The 16,847-nt window shown below is 36.4% G+C and overlaps 1 protein-coding gene across 3 annotated transcripts in view; it reads left to right on the plus strand.

Annotated features, from left to right (window-relative positions):
* Positions 1-16,847, plus strand: part of col11a1a (collagen, type XI, alpha 1a) — a 240,558-nt gene that overhangs the window by 144,141 nt on the left and 79,570 nt on the right. For all 3 annotated transcript variants that reach the window (XM_061922326.1, XM_061922327.1, XM_061922328.1), the window contains 7 exons: positions 6,770-6,823; positions 6,907-7,014; positions 7,080-7,133; positions 11,465-11,518; positions 14,414-14,458; positions 14,556-14,609; positions 14,727-14,771. In XM_061922326.1, the coding sequence (XP_061778310.1) occupies positions 6,770-6,823; positions 6,907-7,014; positions 7,080-7,133; positions 11,465-11,518; positions 14,414-14,458; positions 14,556-14,609; positions 14,727-14,771 (414 nt within the window). The remainder of the gene's footprint in view (positions 1-6,769; positions 6,824-6,906; positions 7,015-7,079; positions 7,134-11,464; positions 11,519-14,413; positions 14,459-14,555; positions 14,610-14,726; positions 14,772-16,847) is intronic.

The following is a 16,847-nucleotide window of genomic DNA, read 5'->3' on the forward strand; positions in this document are numbered from 1 at the left end:
TTTACAGCACGGACAAGAACGAAATTTCGTTACATAAGCTCATAGTAGTGCAGGATTTAAAAAAAAAAGCAATAAGGTGCATATATGATTAAATAAATAATATATAAATATATATATAAAATGAATAAATATATATAAATAAATAGATTGCTGTACAGATGTATGTTATATTGTCTTTTTTATTCCAGCGAGTTAATCCATTTTGGGGGGAGTTTAGGGAATAATTTACAATTTTACAGTTGTATTATTATTCTTATTGTAATATTTTCCTATTTTTTTTCATTTATACCCCCATGATTGACATTTTACTTTTTAAATTCAATCTTAATTCTGTACACTGCTGCTGGAATTTTGATTTTCCTCTCCTGCAGGAATCAATAAAGTACTATCTATCTAGAAGCAAAGTTAGGATGCCATCTACTGGACAAAGTTGGAACAACAAGATACGTTCAGAGACAATCCTGTTGCGACGTGTTGATTTTTTATTTTATATATATTTAGTCTCTCCACCCAGCAGGCGCAAGACATTAATCAAACATAGTTGAGAACTCGTTGAATTAGGTCCTGACGTTGAGCAACTCGAATACGACGTTGAAATAACGTGCATTTTGACAACGTTTAATCAATGTTGGTTCTGATTTGACCATTGAATTTTGGTCATTTCCCAACCAATATTAAACAACACAAATACAACGTTGAAACGACATGCTTTTTGACAACGTTGATTCAGTGTCAGGTTCTGACGTTGATTTGACCATTGAAATTCGGTCATTTTCCAACCAATATTCAATAACACAAATACAACGTTGAAATAACATGATTTTCGACGACATTGATTCAATGTCAGGTTGTGACGTGGATTTGACCATTGGAATTTGGTCATTTTCCAACCAATATTAAACAACTCAAACATAACGTTGAAACAACATGCTTTTTGACGACGTTTAATCAATGTTGAGTTCTGCCGCTAGTTTGACCATTGAATTTTGGTCATTTTCCAAACAATATTAAACGACTCAAAAATAACGTTAAAACAACATGCTTTTTGACGACATTTGATCAATGTTATACTCTGACGTTGATCTGACCATTGAATTTTGGTCATTTTCCAACCAATATTAAACAACACAAATACAACGTTGAAACGACATGCTTTTTGACAACGTTGATTCAATGTCAGGTTCTGACGTTGATTTGACCATTGAAATTCGGTCATTTTCCAACCAATATTAAACAACACAAATACAACGTTGAAATAACATGATTTTCGACGACATTGATTCAATGTCAGGTTGTGACGTGGATTTGACCATTGGAATTTGGTCATTTTCTAACCAATATTAAACAACTCAAACATAACGTTGAAACAACATGCTTTTTGACGACGTTTAATCAATGTTGAGTTCTGACGCTAGTTTGACCATTGAATTTTGGTCATTTTCCAAACAATATTAAACGACTCAAAAATAACGTTAAAACAACATGCTTTTTGACGACATTTGATCAATGTTATACTCTGACGTTGATCTGACCATTGAATTTTGGTCATTTTCCAACCAATATTAAACAACACAAATACAACGTTGAAACGACATGCTTTTTGACAACGTTGATTCAGTGTCAGGTTCTGACGTTGATTTGACCATTGAAATTCGGTCATTTTCCAACCAATATTAAACAACACAAATACAACGTTGAAATAACATGATTTTCGACGACATTGATTCAATGTCAGGTTGTGACGTGGATTTGACCATTGGAATTTGGTCATTTTCCAACCAATATTAAACAACTCAACCATAACGTTGAAACAACATGCTTTTTGACGACGTTTAATCAATGTTGAGTTCTGACGCTAGTTTGACCATTGAATTTTGGTCATTTCCCAACCAATATTAAACAACTCAAACCTAACGTTGAAACAACATGCTTTTTGACGACGTCTAATCAATGTTGGGTTCTGACGTTAATTTGACCGTTTAATTCTAGTCATTTTTTAACCACTATTAAACGTCCAATCAATGTCGGATTCTGACATTGATTTGACCATTGAACTTTGGTCATTTTCCAACCAATATTAAGCAACACAAATACATCGTTGAAACAACATGCTTTTTGACGACGTTGATTCAATGTCAGGTTCTGACGTTGATTTGACCATTGAATTTTGGTCATTTTCCAACCAATATTAAACAACTCAAACCTAACGTTGAAACGACATGCTTTTTGACGACGTCTAAACAATGTTGGGTTCTGACGTTAATTTGACCGTTTAATTTTAGTCATTTTTTAACCAATATTAAACGTCCAATCAATGTCGGATTCTGACATTGATTTGACCGTTGAATTTTGGTCATTTTCCAACCAATTTAACCAACACAAATACAACGTTGAAACATGATTTTTGACAACGTTGATTCAATGTCATGTTGTGACGTTGATTTGACCGTTTAATTTTGATCATTTTCCTACCAATATTAAACAACTCAAACTAAACGTTGAAACAACATGCTTTTTGACGACATTTGATCAATGTTAGATTCTGACGTTGATCTGACCATTGAATTTTGGTCATTTTCCAACCAATATTAAACAACACAAACATAACGTTGAAACAACATGCTTTTTGACGACGTCTAGTCAATGTTGGATTCTGACATTGATTTGACTATTGAATTTTGGTCATAAACAACACAAATACAACGTTGAAACAACATGCTTTATGACGACGTTGATTCAATGTCAGGTTGTGACGTTGATTTGACCGTTTAATTTTGATCATTTTCCTACCAATATTAAACAACTCAAACTAAACGTTGAAACAACATGCTTTTTGACGACATTTGATCAATGTTAGATTCTGACGTTGATCTGACCATTGAATTTTGGTCATTTTCCAACCAATATTAAACAACTCAAACCTAACGTTAAAACAACATGCTTTTTGACGACGTTTAATCAATGTCGGATTCTCACATTGAATTGACCGTTGAATTTTAATCACAAAACAACACAAATACCACGTTGAAACGACATGCTTTTTGATGACGTCTAATCAATGTTGGGTTCTGACGTTAATTTGACCGTTTAATTCTAGTCATTTTTTAACCAATATTAAACGTCCAATCAATGTCGGATTCTGACATTGAATGGACTGTTGAATTTTGGTCATAAACAACACAAATACAACGTTGAAACAACATGCTTTTTGACAACGTTGATTCAATGTCAGGTTTTGACATTGATTTGAATATTGAAATGTGGTCATTTTCCAACCAATATTAAACAACTCAAACCTAACGTTGAAACAACATGCTTTTTGACGACGTCTAAATAATGTTGGGTTCTAACGTTAATTTCACCGTTGAATTTTAGTCATTTTTTAACCAATATTAAACGTCCAATCAATGTCGGATTCTGACATTGATCTGACCATTGAACTTTGGTCATTTTCCAACCAATTTAAACAACACAAATACAACGTTGAAACAACATGCTTTTTGACAACGTTGATTCAATGTCAGGTTATGACATTGATTTGAATATTGAAATGTGGTCATTTTCCAACCAAAATTAAACAATTCAAACCTAACGTTGAAACAACATGCTTTTTGACGACGTCTAATCAATGTTGGGTTCTGACATTAATTTGACCGTTAATTTTAGTCATTTTTTAACCAATATTAAACGTCCAATCAATGTCGGATTCTGACATTGAATTGACCGTTGAATTTTGGTCACAAAACAACACAAACCTAACGTTGAAACGACATGCTTTTCGACAACGTCTAATCAATGTTGGGTTCCGACGTTAATTTGACCGTTTAATTTTAGTCATTTTTTAACCAATATTAAACGTCCAATCAATGTCGGATTCTGACATCGATTTGACCATTGAACGTTGGTCATTTTCCAACCAATATTAAGCAACACAAATACAACGTTGAAACAACATGCTTTTTGACGACGTTGATTCAATGTCAGGTTTTGACGTTGATTTGACCGTTGAATTTTTGGTCATTTCCCAACCAAACAGCCATGTTGCAACGTTGTTTCAACGTCAGTTTTTGCGCCTGTTGGGGTATTTCCTTCTTACAAATAAACTTATTAATTAAAATACGTCGCGGTTTCATAATACCAGTTTAAAAGGTGACATTGCCAACTACTTCCGCGTATTAATCGTGTATTAAAAGTATAAACGAGGCACAAAATGTAGTTTCGACAGTAGAAGACTTATTGTCGGTGGGTTTGAATCCCTTGCGGCTGCACCGCCGCTTGGAAGGGGTCACTCGATGGCCTCCTAAAGAGGAGGCAAAGACTTAGTGGGAATATAAAGCTGTCACGCTCAAGGCTTCTCTCGCTCTCAAAGAACAATTCAGTTCATCCGGAGGCGTTTGAAGTGTTTGCCTCAGTGTGCCTGGAATTTTAAAAAAAACCCGACTGCGTCTTTGAATCATCAGAGGCGTTTACCTGGGGGGGGGGATCGATACCGCCACGGCGTCGTATGAAATAGATAATCGGGCCGTTTGATGTCGTCGTCTCCATGGCGATGTTGTCTTGCTGAATTTTTCAAGCAGAAATCCAAAGGGGGGGTGTTTGTCATGAATAAGGCATGGGCTTTACCTCGGGGTGTGACGTTTAAGGCCGTGCTGCAGTGTCCTTCAAATGGAATGACAAGGGACAGCATCTTTCAGTAACATTCATCTATGATTAATAGAGCAATATTTTATTAATTAATTATACATTTTTTAAATTGATGCATTCGGATTATGTGCACATGCTGTTTCACAATCTGCCCAGCAGATGGCAGCATGGATCATTTCCTCCCCAAAGCCTTAAAAGCCTACTGAAAGCCACTACTAGCGACCACGCAGTCTGATAGTTTATATATTAATGATGAAATATTAACATTGCAACACATGCCAATACGGCCTTTTTAGTTTACTAAATTGCAACTTTAAATTTCCCGCGAAGTATCCTGTTGAAAACGTCGGTGTATGATGTGACGTCACGCATCGTAGCCCCGATCCCAGCTATAAGTGGTCTGCTTTAATCGCATAATTCCACAGTATTCTGGACAACTGTGTTGCTGAATCTTTTGCAATTTGTTCAATGAATAATGGAGACGTCAAAGAAGAAAGCTGTAGGTGGGAAGCGGCGTATTGCGGCCGCCTTTAGCAACACAAACACAGCCGGTGTTTCCTTGTGAATAGTGAAACCCCAATATCTAAGTTACATTTAAAACAGTGTGGGTGGCACTCGGTTGGTAGAGTGGCCGTGCCAGCAACTTGAGGGTTGCAGGTTCGATTCCCGCTTCTGCCATCCTAGTCACTGCCGTTGTGTCCTTGGGCAAGGCACTTTACCCACCTGCTCCCAGTGCCACCCACACTGGTTTAAATGTAACTTAGATATTGGGGTTTCACTATGTAAAGCGCTTTGAGAGAGAAAAGCGCTATATAAATATAATTCACTTCACTTCACTTGTTTACATTCCCGAAAGATGACGGTGAAGCTTTGCTTTGGAACAGAGCGGTCAAGCCAACATGGTTCCCTACCGCATGTCAACCGGCAGGTTTCGGTGAGAAAAGTGTGGTAATGAGTCGGCTCTTACCGTAGACATGAGCGGAGAGCTTGCGTCGTTCCTCGTGCGCCTGTCAAAGAGGCAGCTGAGGACTCTCTTGCCTCCTATGACCGGCCGCCCCCGAACGTGGGATGCTTCCACCGTGGAGGAGGGGGGAAAAAATAATCTCGTCGAAAAACATGGCTTCCCTCAGAGACACTGGCGGTCACCACGCCCGTGGCCACACCCCTCCGACTTTCAGGCTGTACAGGCACGACCATATAATCTCACTAAAACACTAGTAACACAATAAGCAGATAAGGGATTTTCCAGAATTATCCTCGTAAAAGTGTGGTAATAAGTCGGCTCTTTTAATTGATTTTACCCTTTAAAATATTTTTTAATCATATTTGTTTTTATATTGTTTTTAATTGGTTTTATTTTTATTCATTTTTTGTTTTATTCAGTCATTGGTGGAGCATAATATTGTTTTTAACATGGCTGTGCAGCACTTTGGAAACATTGTTATTGTTTAAATGTGCTATATAAATTAAGTGGATTGGATTGGATCGGATTAGTAAATGTGTCTAATAACATCTGAATCGCTCTGCCGTCTAGTTTTATTTATTTATTTTTTCTCTCTAGTCCTTCACTCTCACTTTCCTCATCCACGAATCTTTCATCCTCGCTCAAATTAATGGGGAAATCGTCGCTTTCTCGGTCCGAATCGCTCTCGCTGCTGGTGGCCATGATTGTAAACAATGTTCAGATGTGAGGAGCTCCACAACCCGTGACGTCACGTGCACATCGTCTGCTACTTCCGGTACAGGCAAGGCTTTTTTATTAGCGACCAAAAGTTGCGAACTTTCTCGTCGATGTTCTCTACTAAATGCTTTCAGCAAAAATATGGCAATATCGCGAAATGTTCAAGTATGACACATAGAATGGACCTGCTGTCCCCGTTTAAATAAGAACATCTCATTTCAGTAGGCCTTTAACACTGGATGTAATAATTGACCAAAATAATGAGGTGGCGACTTGTCCAGGGTGTACCCCGCCTTCCGCCCGATTGTAGCTGAGATAGGCGCCAGCGCCCCCCGCAACCCCAAAAGAGAATAAGCGGTAGAAAATGGATGGATGGATGGAATTACATTTAAAGGATGATACCGGGTAATCATGCATATTATAAAAGTTATTTTCTTGTTTTAGGGTGAAGATGGCTTCCCTGGCTTCAAAGGCGACATGGGGATCAAAGGAGACCGGGTAAGTAATACGTCACCCCTTTTGTGAAAAAGTGTTTCAAATGTTACACCCATTTTTTAATTTTTTTTTTAATCGGGCATTAGGGTGAGCTCGGCATGTTGGGGCCCCGCGGAGAGGACGGTCCTGAGGGTCCGAAGGGTCGGTCTGGCCCCAACGGGGAGTCGGGTCCCCTCGGTCCGGCTGGAGAGAAGGTCACTTTAATCCTGCTAAAGTGATGAATTTATTGATTATGATTGTTGTTATAATTATGATTCAGGGTAAACTGGGAGTTCCAGGATTGCCGGGATATCCAGGAAGACAAGGACCCAAGGTGAGTTAGTGTTGTTGTTGTTGGTTCAAATTTATTTTGAACATGTATGCAACTAAAAGTGATACATATATATATATATATATATATATATATATATATATATATATATATATATATATAAATGTGTGGGAAAAATCACAAGACTACTTCATCTCTACAGAACTGTTTCATGAGGGGTTCCCTCAATTATCAGGAGATTCTATTTTAATGGAAGCATTCACATACAATGGTTTATATAGGGCACAGAGTGGGTGGGTACAGGAAGGCGTAGGGGCGTGGTGATTGGCTCATGTGTTACCTAGGAGGTGTTTCCGTCTGTGGCGGTGTGTGTGAAATGATTTCACTGCGCTTGTTGCGGGATGACAGGTTTGGATGATATATAATAAGCAGTTTCTCTTTTAAGCATTTTATTACCACTGTTGTAAGGTGTGCTGGATGCAAGAATTTGCCATGTTATTGAATATTCAACATTATTGTCTTTGAGGTTCCAAATGTGCTTGCTGAGTTCTGTAGAATTCCGCAAAGTCTGGTTTCTAAAGAAGGCGTTGTGATTATTCCATCTTGTTTTGAACGCTCCTTCGGTTAATCCTACGTACGTGTCGGATGTGTTCATGTCCTTGCGTGTTACCTTTGCTTGGTAAACGACTGATGTCTGTAAGCACCCTCCGTTGAGAGGGCAATCAGGTTTCTTGCGACAGTTACATTCCTTATTGGTTTCAGAGTCTGGGGGTGGGCAGTTTGAAATGTGGTTTGAAATGATTTGTTGCATGTTATTCATACAGCTGTAGCTCAATTTAATGTTGTTCTTGTTGAATATTTGACTTAGGGTGTTGCCTTTGGGGAAGTGTTTGTCGATCAGAGTGAGGAACTTGTGGCCGATATTGGTTGAGACGTTTTTGCTGAATGGCGGGTTGTACCAGATGATGTTGTTTTGTTTTCTGCTCTTTTATATATATAAATATATATATATGTAGGTGGGAAAAATCACAAGACTACTTCATCTCTACAGAACTATTTCATGAGGGGTTCCCTCAATCATCAGGAGATTTTAATGGAAGCATTCACATACAATGGTTTATATAGGGCACAGAGTGGGTGGGTACAGGCAGGCGTAGGGTGTGGTGATTGGCTCATGTGTTACCTAGGAGGTGTTTCCGTCTGTGGCTGCATGTTGAAATGATTTCACTGCGCTTGTCGAGGGATGACAGGTCTGGATGATATATAATAAGCAGTTTCTCTTTTAAGCATTTTATTACCACTGTTGTAAGGTGTGCTGGATGCAAGAATTTGCCATGTTATTGAATATTCAACATTATTGTCTTTGAGGTTCCAAATGTGCTAGCTGAGTTCTGTAGAATTCCGCAAAGTCCGGTTTCTAAAGGAGGCGTTGTAATTATTGCATCTTGTTTTGAACGCTCCTTCGGTTAATCCTACGTACGTGTCGGATGTGTTCATGTCCTTGCGTGTTACCTTTGCTTGGTAAACGACTGATGTCGGCAAGCACCCTCCGTTGAGAGGGCAATCAGGTTTCTCGCGACAGTTCCATTCCTTATTGGTTTCAGAGTCGTTTAGTCTGGGGGTAGGCAGTCCTTTTGCAATTGCTTTGTTGTGGTTTGAAATGATTTGTGGTTTCAGAGTCGTTTAGTCTGGGGGTGGGCGGTTTGAAATGTGGTTTGAAATGATTTGTTGCATGTTATTCATACAGCTGTAGCTCAATTTAATGTTGTTCTTGTTGAATATTTTACTTAGGGTGTTGCCTTTGGGGAAGTGTTTGTCGATCAGAGTGAGGAACTTGCGGCCGATGTTGGTTGAGACGTTTTTGCTGAATGGCGAGTTGTACCAGATGATGTTGTTTCGTTTTCTGCTCTTTTATATATATATATATATATATATATATATATATATATATATATATATATATGATAGAAATATGTGATTTTGCATGTTTTCACTCAACATATTTGTTTTTTAATTTTTCCAATGCAACTTGTGGTGACACACCACAATGCGGTAAGACCATTTTTATTTTCCCTTAACGTTAGTTTGTTTTAACATATATTTAAATATCTACATCTACATATACGGTCATCACGTTCCCTTTTTTGTTGGCGCTCACCTGTTGGTCAAACACACCACCTGTGTCCTGCGTGTGTGTACACATGGTCGGAGGAGGAGTCTTTTCATTGTACGTGAGCCTCATGTCCATCTTTGTCGTTTCCCAGTAACTGTTTTTGGTGTGAAAAGATTTGAAAAATACACAATATATGATATATTTGTGTTGGGTATAGATCAGGGGTCCTTACGGGCGACCTGGTGAGTCGCCCGCTGGCCTGTTCTAAAAATAACTCAAATAGCAGCACTTACCAGTGAGCTGCCTCTATTTTTTAAATTGTATTTATTTACTAGCAAGCTGGTCTCGCTTTGCTCGACATTTTTAATTCTAAGAGAGACAAAACTCAAATAGAATTTGAAAATCCAAGAAATTTTTTTAAAGATTTGGTCTTCACTTGTTTGAATAAATTCATTTATTTATTTTGCTTTGCTTCTTATAACTTTCAGAAAGACAATTTTAGAGAAAAAAACACAATCTTAAAAATGATTTTTAGGATTTTTAAACAGATATACCTTTTAAATTCCTTCCTCTTCTTTCCTAACAATTTAAATCAATGTTTAAGTATTTTTTTTTAATTGTAAAGAATAATTAATACATTTTAATTTAATTCTTCATTTTAGCTTCTGTTTTTTCGACGAAGAATATTTATGAAATATTTCTTCACACTTATTATGATTAAAATTCAAAAAAAAATATTCTGGGATATCTAGAAAATCTGTAGAATCAAATTTAAATCTTTTTGAATTTCTTTTAAAATTTTTGTTCTGGAAAATCTAGAAGAAATAATGATTTGTCTTTGTTAGAAATATAGCTTGGTCCAATTTGTTATATATTCTAACAAAGTGCAGACTGGATTTTAACCTATTTAAAACATGTCATCAAAATTTTAAAATTAATCTTAATCAGGAAAAAATTACTAATGATGTTCCATAAATTATTTTGTAAATTTTTTCAAAAAGATTCAAATTAGCTAGTTTTTTTCTTCTTTTTTTTTCGCTTGAATTTTGAATTTTAAACTATGTTTCAAAATTACATTTTCTTTTTTTTCGTGTTTTCTCCTCTTTTAAACCATTCAATTATGTGTGTTTTTCATCATTTATTCTCTACAAAAAAACCTTCCGTAAAAGGAAAAAAAAATGTACGACGGAATGACAGAAAGAAAATACCCATTTTTTAATATACATATATATATATATATATATAAGTATAGGTATAGGTCATAATTCTCTTGCTAATCGTTATTTTAGCATTTTATTGCATATTGTGATTCTGATATGTTTATTGATTTATATTGTACAATATTGAGGAAAGAACTAGAAATTATTGAATATTTATTATGAATACTAATATAATACATTATGAATATTTGATAATAAAATGTGTGTTATTTAAGGAAGATAATTTGTGTACACATGGATTTATAAGAATAGTCCTGGCTCTAACACGGGCCAGGCTTCTCTTTTTGATGGCGAGCTTAGTGAGAAATCATTAAAATAATCAGTCTTTCCACAAAGATAAATATCATTCATTATTAATAATAACAGAGTTAAAGGCAAATTGAGCAAATTGGCTATTTCTGGCAATTTATTGAAGTGTGTATCAAACTGGTAGCCCTTGGCATTAATCAGTAGCTCTTGCTTTCAAAAAGGTTGGTGACCCCCGGTGTAGATTATATATTTATTGATTAACTATTATCACAAATCCAATGCACTATCTGTTGAATATACAGTGTAATACTACAGTGGACAGCTATTTTAATACTGTTTTGTCCTTTTTCTGGGAATCGTCATGTTAAAGTGATTGCGTCTTGCCGTACGCTGTTTTTGGTGCAAACAAAAAAAAAAAAACAAGACTACCAACAGAAGTTCCGAACAGGGTCGGACTATCTGTCCATTATTACGGTGTCATCAAGCATCAACTAGAGAGCGTTTTAATTATTTGTTTACATTTGAGTGAACAATCATGCGCAAAATTGGACTTATTGTACTGCAAGTAAGATAATATGTCAATAATTAAACTCATTACCAACATGATGGAAGTAGGTCTTCCAACCTGGTGGAGATTTCAACAACACCCGGGAAAATTGATGTCTTGTTTTTGTTTTTTTTGATGCAGTTGACATTGTTTTCCCTGCCCGGAGAGTAATAAAAACATTTGGGCGACATAAATTCTGAAGCGGGTTCAAATTTATATTTCAGCCTTTTTTTCTTTTTGGCAGGGCTCAAGCGGTTTCCCGGGCTTCCCTGGAGCCAACGGAGAGAAAGGTGCCAGGGTAAGTAAGGGACTGTGGACCCAGTGTTGTTTGTTTGGAGCTTTGAATACCGATAGTGATATCATAGCACCACACTTTTATTATTGTGGTCACAATGGTTCATTAAGTTATGCTCAGGGTGCAGTAAATTCAACGCTGCGGACACGTTTGTTACTGGATGCTTCTGTCTTAGAGACTTGGTGTGTCTAGTAATAATACATAGTGGATCTAGCATAATAGTCCACTCCATAGTGGATCTAACATAATGTAGTGAGAGTCCAGTCCATAGTGGATCTAACATAATAGTGAGAGTCCAGTCCATAGTGGATCTAACATAATAGTGAGAGTCCAGTCCATAGTGGATCTAACATAATAGTGAGAGTCCAGTCCATAGTGGATCTAACATAATATAGTGAGAGTCTAGTCCATAGTGGATCTAACATAATAGTGAGAGTCCAGTCCATAGTGGATCTAACATAATAGTGAGAGTCCAGTCCATAGTGGATCTAACGTTATAGTGAGAGTCCAGTCCATAGTGGATCTAAAATAATAGTGAGAGTCCAGTCCATAGTGGATCTAACATAATAGTGAGAGTCCAGTCCATAGTGGATCTAACACAATAGTGAGAGTCCAGTCCATAGTGGGTCTAGCATAATATAGTGAGAGTCCAGTCCATAGTGGATCTAACATAATAGTGAGACTCCAGTCCATTGTGGATCTAACATAATATTGTGAGAGTCCAGTTCATAGTGGATCTAACATAATAGTGTGAGTCCAGTCCATAGTGGATCTAACATAATGTAGTGAGAGTCCAGTCCATAGTGGATCTAGCATAATATAGTGAGAGTCCAGTCCATAGTGGATCTAACATAATAGTGAGAGTCCAGTCCATAGTGGATCTAGCATAATATAGTGAGAGTCCAGTCCATAGTGGATCTAACATAATAGTGAGAGTCCAGTCCATAGTGGATCTAACGTTATAGTGAGAGTCCAGTCCATAGTGGATCTAGCATAATATAGTGAGAGTCCAGTCCATAGTGGATCTAACATAATAGTGAGAGTCCAGTCCATAGTGGATCTAACATAATATAGTGAGAGTCCAGTCCATAGTGGTTCTAGCATAATAGTGAGAGTCCAGTGCATAGTGGATCTAACATAATAGTGAGAGTCTTGTCCATAGTGGATCTATCATTATATAGTGAGAGTCCAGTCCATAGTGGATCTAACGTTATAGTGAGAGTCCAGTCCATAGTGGATCTAACATAATAGTGAGAGTCCAGTCCATAGTGGATCTAACATAATAGTGAGAGTCCAGTCCATAGTGGATCTAGCATAATATAGTGAGAGTCCAGTCCATAGTGGATCTAAAATAATATAATGAGAGTCCAGTCCATAGTGGATCTAGCATAATAGTTTGAGAGTCCAGTCCATAGTGGATCTAACATATTAGTGAGAGTCCAGTCCATAGTGGATCTAGCATAATATAGTGAGAGTCCAGTCCGTAGTGGATCTAACATAATAGTGAGAGTCCAGTCCATAGTGGATCTAACATAATATAGTGAGAGTCCAGTCCATAGTGGATCTAACATAATAGTGTGAGTGTCCAGTACGTAGTGGATCTAACATAATAGTTAGAGTCCAGTCCATAGTGGATCTAACATAATAGTGAGAGTCCAGTTCATAGTGGATCTAACATAATATAGTGAGAGTCCAGTCCATATTGGATCTAACATAATAGTGAGACCAGTCCATAGTGGATCTAACATAATATAGTGAGAGTCCAGTCCATAGTGGATCTAACATAATAGTGAGAGTCCAGTCCATAGTGGATCTAGCATAATATAGTGAGAGTCCAGTCCATAGTGGATCTAACATAATAGTAAGAGTCCAGTCCATATTGGATCTAACATAATAGTGAGACCAGTCCATAGTGGATCTAACATAATATTGTGAGAGTTTAAACCATAGTGGATCCAACATAATAGTGAGAGTCCAGTCCATAGTGGATCTAGCATAATATAGTGAGAGTCCAGTCCATAGTGGATCTAACATAATAGTGAGAGTCCAGTCCATAGTGGATCTAACATAATAGTGAGACTGCAGTCCATAGTGGATCCAACATAATAGTGAGAGTCCAGTCCGTAGTGGATCTAACATAATAGTGTGAGAGTCCAGTCCATAGTGGATCTAACATAATATAGTGAGAGTCCAGTCCATTGTGGATCTAACATAATAGTGTGAGAGTCCAGTCCATAGTGGATCTAACATAATAGTGTGAGAGTCCAGTCCATAGTGGATCCAACATAATAGTGTGAGAGTCCAGTCCATAGTGGATCTAACATAATATTGTGGGAGTCCAGTCCATAGTGGATTTAGCATGATATAGTGAGAGTCCAGTCTATAGTGGATCTAACTTAATAGTGTGGGAGTCCAGTCCATAGTGGATCTAACATAATATAGTGAGAGTCCAGTCCACAGTGGATTTAGCATGATATAGTGAGAGTCCAGTCTATAGTGGATCTAACATAATAGTGTGGGAGTCCAGTCCATAGTGGATCTAACATAATATAGTGAGAGTCCAGTCCATAGTGGTTCTAGCATAATATTGTGGGAGTCCAGTCCATAGTGGATCTAACATAATATAGTGAGAGTCCAGTCCATAGTGGATCTTACATAATAGTGTGAGAGTCCAGTCCATAGTGGATCTAACATAATAGTGAGAGTCCAGTCCGTAGTGGATCTTACATAATATTGTGAGAGTCCAGTCCATAGTGGATTTAACATAATGTGAGAGTGTACCAGAGCGCTTCCTAGATATCAGAGTTGCTGATATCGAACCACTATCTGATATCAACACCCCTTATAGTCAACACCACAAAGTACTGATTTTTGTTTTTGTTTGTGTTATTCTAACAGGGTGTTGCAGGCAAAGCTGGTCCGAGAGGGCAAAGAGGTCCAACGGTATGTTGTGATTATTGCATAAGTTCCATAGTTTAATACCCTTTAACGCATAATAGTCGTATCATTCAGTTGTATCTTGTTATTATTATTATTATAGGGTCCTCGTGGGGCTCGAGGAGCCAGAGGTCCAACTGGAAAGCCTGGGGCCAAGGTACCTTCATTATTAAAATTCTGACCAAAATCTAATCCGAACCAACCGTCTTTCACAATAAAAGCCAGAAAAAAAGTACAAATGAGGAAGTTATTGATCGTTTGTTGTTTGTTGCAGGGCACGTCGGGCAACGACGGTCCCCCGGGCCCGCCTGGTGAGAGAGTAAGTCCACGATACCAGAGTCCGACTAAACCAAGGCTCGGTTAGGCAGTCCAGTCCTTACGTCAGGGGTGTCCAAACTTTTTCCACAGAGGGCCGCACATAGACAAATTAAGCATGCGGGGGCTATTTTGATATTTTTCATTTTCAAACCATAACAAAATATGCTCCTGGGGAGCATAGAGGGTCTCAGTCACTAAAATGTTAAAAATTTGTCAAATTATTATTTTATTTTTAATTTATTTAATGCTTATAGTAAATGTCTATTTCAACTTGAGGTTGATATTAAGTAAAACAAATAAGGTTTTAGGCCTTTTCTGTCAAAGACAACTTTGTTTTTTATAGTAAAACTGAAATATGCAGTATTTAGATGGATAGATAGATAGATAGATGGATAGATGGATAGATAGATAGATAGATAGATAGATAGATAGATAGATAGATGGATAGATAGATGGATGGATAGATAGATAGATGGATAGATAGATAGTACTTTATTGATTCCTTCAGGAGAGTTCCTTTATTTAGCAATTAAAGTCCTCAAAGATCAATATTGCAGGACCTTTTCTGTCAAAGACAACTTTGTTTTTTATAGTAAAACTAAAATATGCAGTATTTAGATAGATAGATAGATAGATAGTTATTTATTGATTCCTTCAGTAGAGTTTCTTTATTTAGCAATTAAAGCCCTCAAAGATCAATAATGCAGGACCTTTTCTGTCAAAGACAACTTTGTTTTTTATAGTAAAACTAGAATATGCAGTATTTAGATAGATAGATAGATAGATAGATAGATAGATAGATAGTTATTTATTGATTCCTTCAGTAGAGTTTCTTTATTTCGCAATTAAAGTCCTCAAAGATCAATAATGCAGGACCTTTTCTGTCAAAGACAACTTTGTTTTTTATAGTAAAACTAAAATATGCAGTATTTAGATAGATAGATAGATAGTAATTTATTGATTCCTTCAGGAGAGTTTCTTTATTTAGCAATTAAAGCCCTCAAAGATCAATAATGCAGGACCTTTTCTGTCAAAGACAACTTTGTTTTTTATAGTAAAACTAAAATATGCAGTATTTAGATAGATAGATAGATAGATAGATAGATAGATAGATAGGTATTTATTGATTCCTTCAGTAGAGTTTCTTTATTTCGCAATTAAAGTCCTCAAAGATCAATAATGCAGGACCTTTTCTGTCAAAGACAACTTTGTTTTTTATAGTAAAACTAAAATATGCAGTATTTAGATAGATAGATAGATAGATAGATAGATAGTAATTTATTGATTCCTTCAGTAGAGTTTCTTTATTTAGCAATTAAAGCCCTCAAAGATCAATAATGCAGGACCTTTTCTGTCAAAGACAACTTTGTTTTTTATAGTAAAACTAAAATATGCAGTATTTAGATAGATAGATAGATAGATAGATAGATAGATAGATAGTTATTTATTGATTCCTTCAGTAGAGTTTCTTTATTTCGCAATTAAAGTCCTCAAAGATCAATAATGCAGGACCTTTTCTGTCAAAGACAACTTTGTTTTTTATAGTAAAACTAAAATATGCAGTATTTAGATAGATAGATAGATAGTAATTTATTGATTCCTTCAGGAGAGTTTCTTTATTTAGCAATTAAAGCCCTCAAAGATCAATAATGCAGGACCTTTTCTGTCAAAGACAACTTTGTTTTTTATAGTAAAACTAAAATATGCAGTATTTAGATAGATAGATAGATAGATAGGTATTTATTGATTCCTTCAGTAGAGTTTCTTTATTTCGCAATTAAAGTCCTCAAAGATCAATAATGCAGGACCTTTTCTGTCAAAGACAACTTTGTTTTTTATAGTAAAACTAAAATATGCAGTATTTAGATAGATAGATAGATAGATAGATAGATAGTAATTTATTGATTCCTTCAGGAGAGTTTCTTTATTTCGCAGTTAAAGTCCTCAAAGATCAATAATGCAGGACACAATTGATTTTAATTATTTAATATGTTTTAGTAATCGCAGTGAAAAGTGAAATAAAATCCTACTAAAATATATAAATATTATATATTATATATATATAAAGTGTTGGATT

This window comes from Nerophis ophidion, linkage group LG15 (genome assembly GCF_033978795.1).
Source record: "Nerophis ophidion isolate RoL-2023_Sa linkage group LG15, RoL_Noph_v1.0, whole genome shotgun sequence".
NCBI classification, from domain to species: domain Eukaryota; kingdom Metazoa; phylum Chordata; class Actinopteri; order Syngnathiformes; family Syngnathidae; genus Nerophis; species Nerophis ophidion.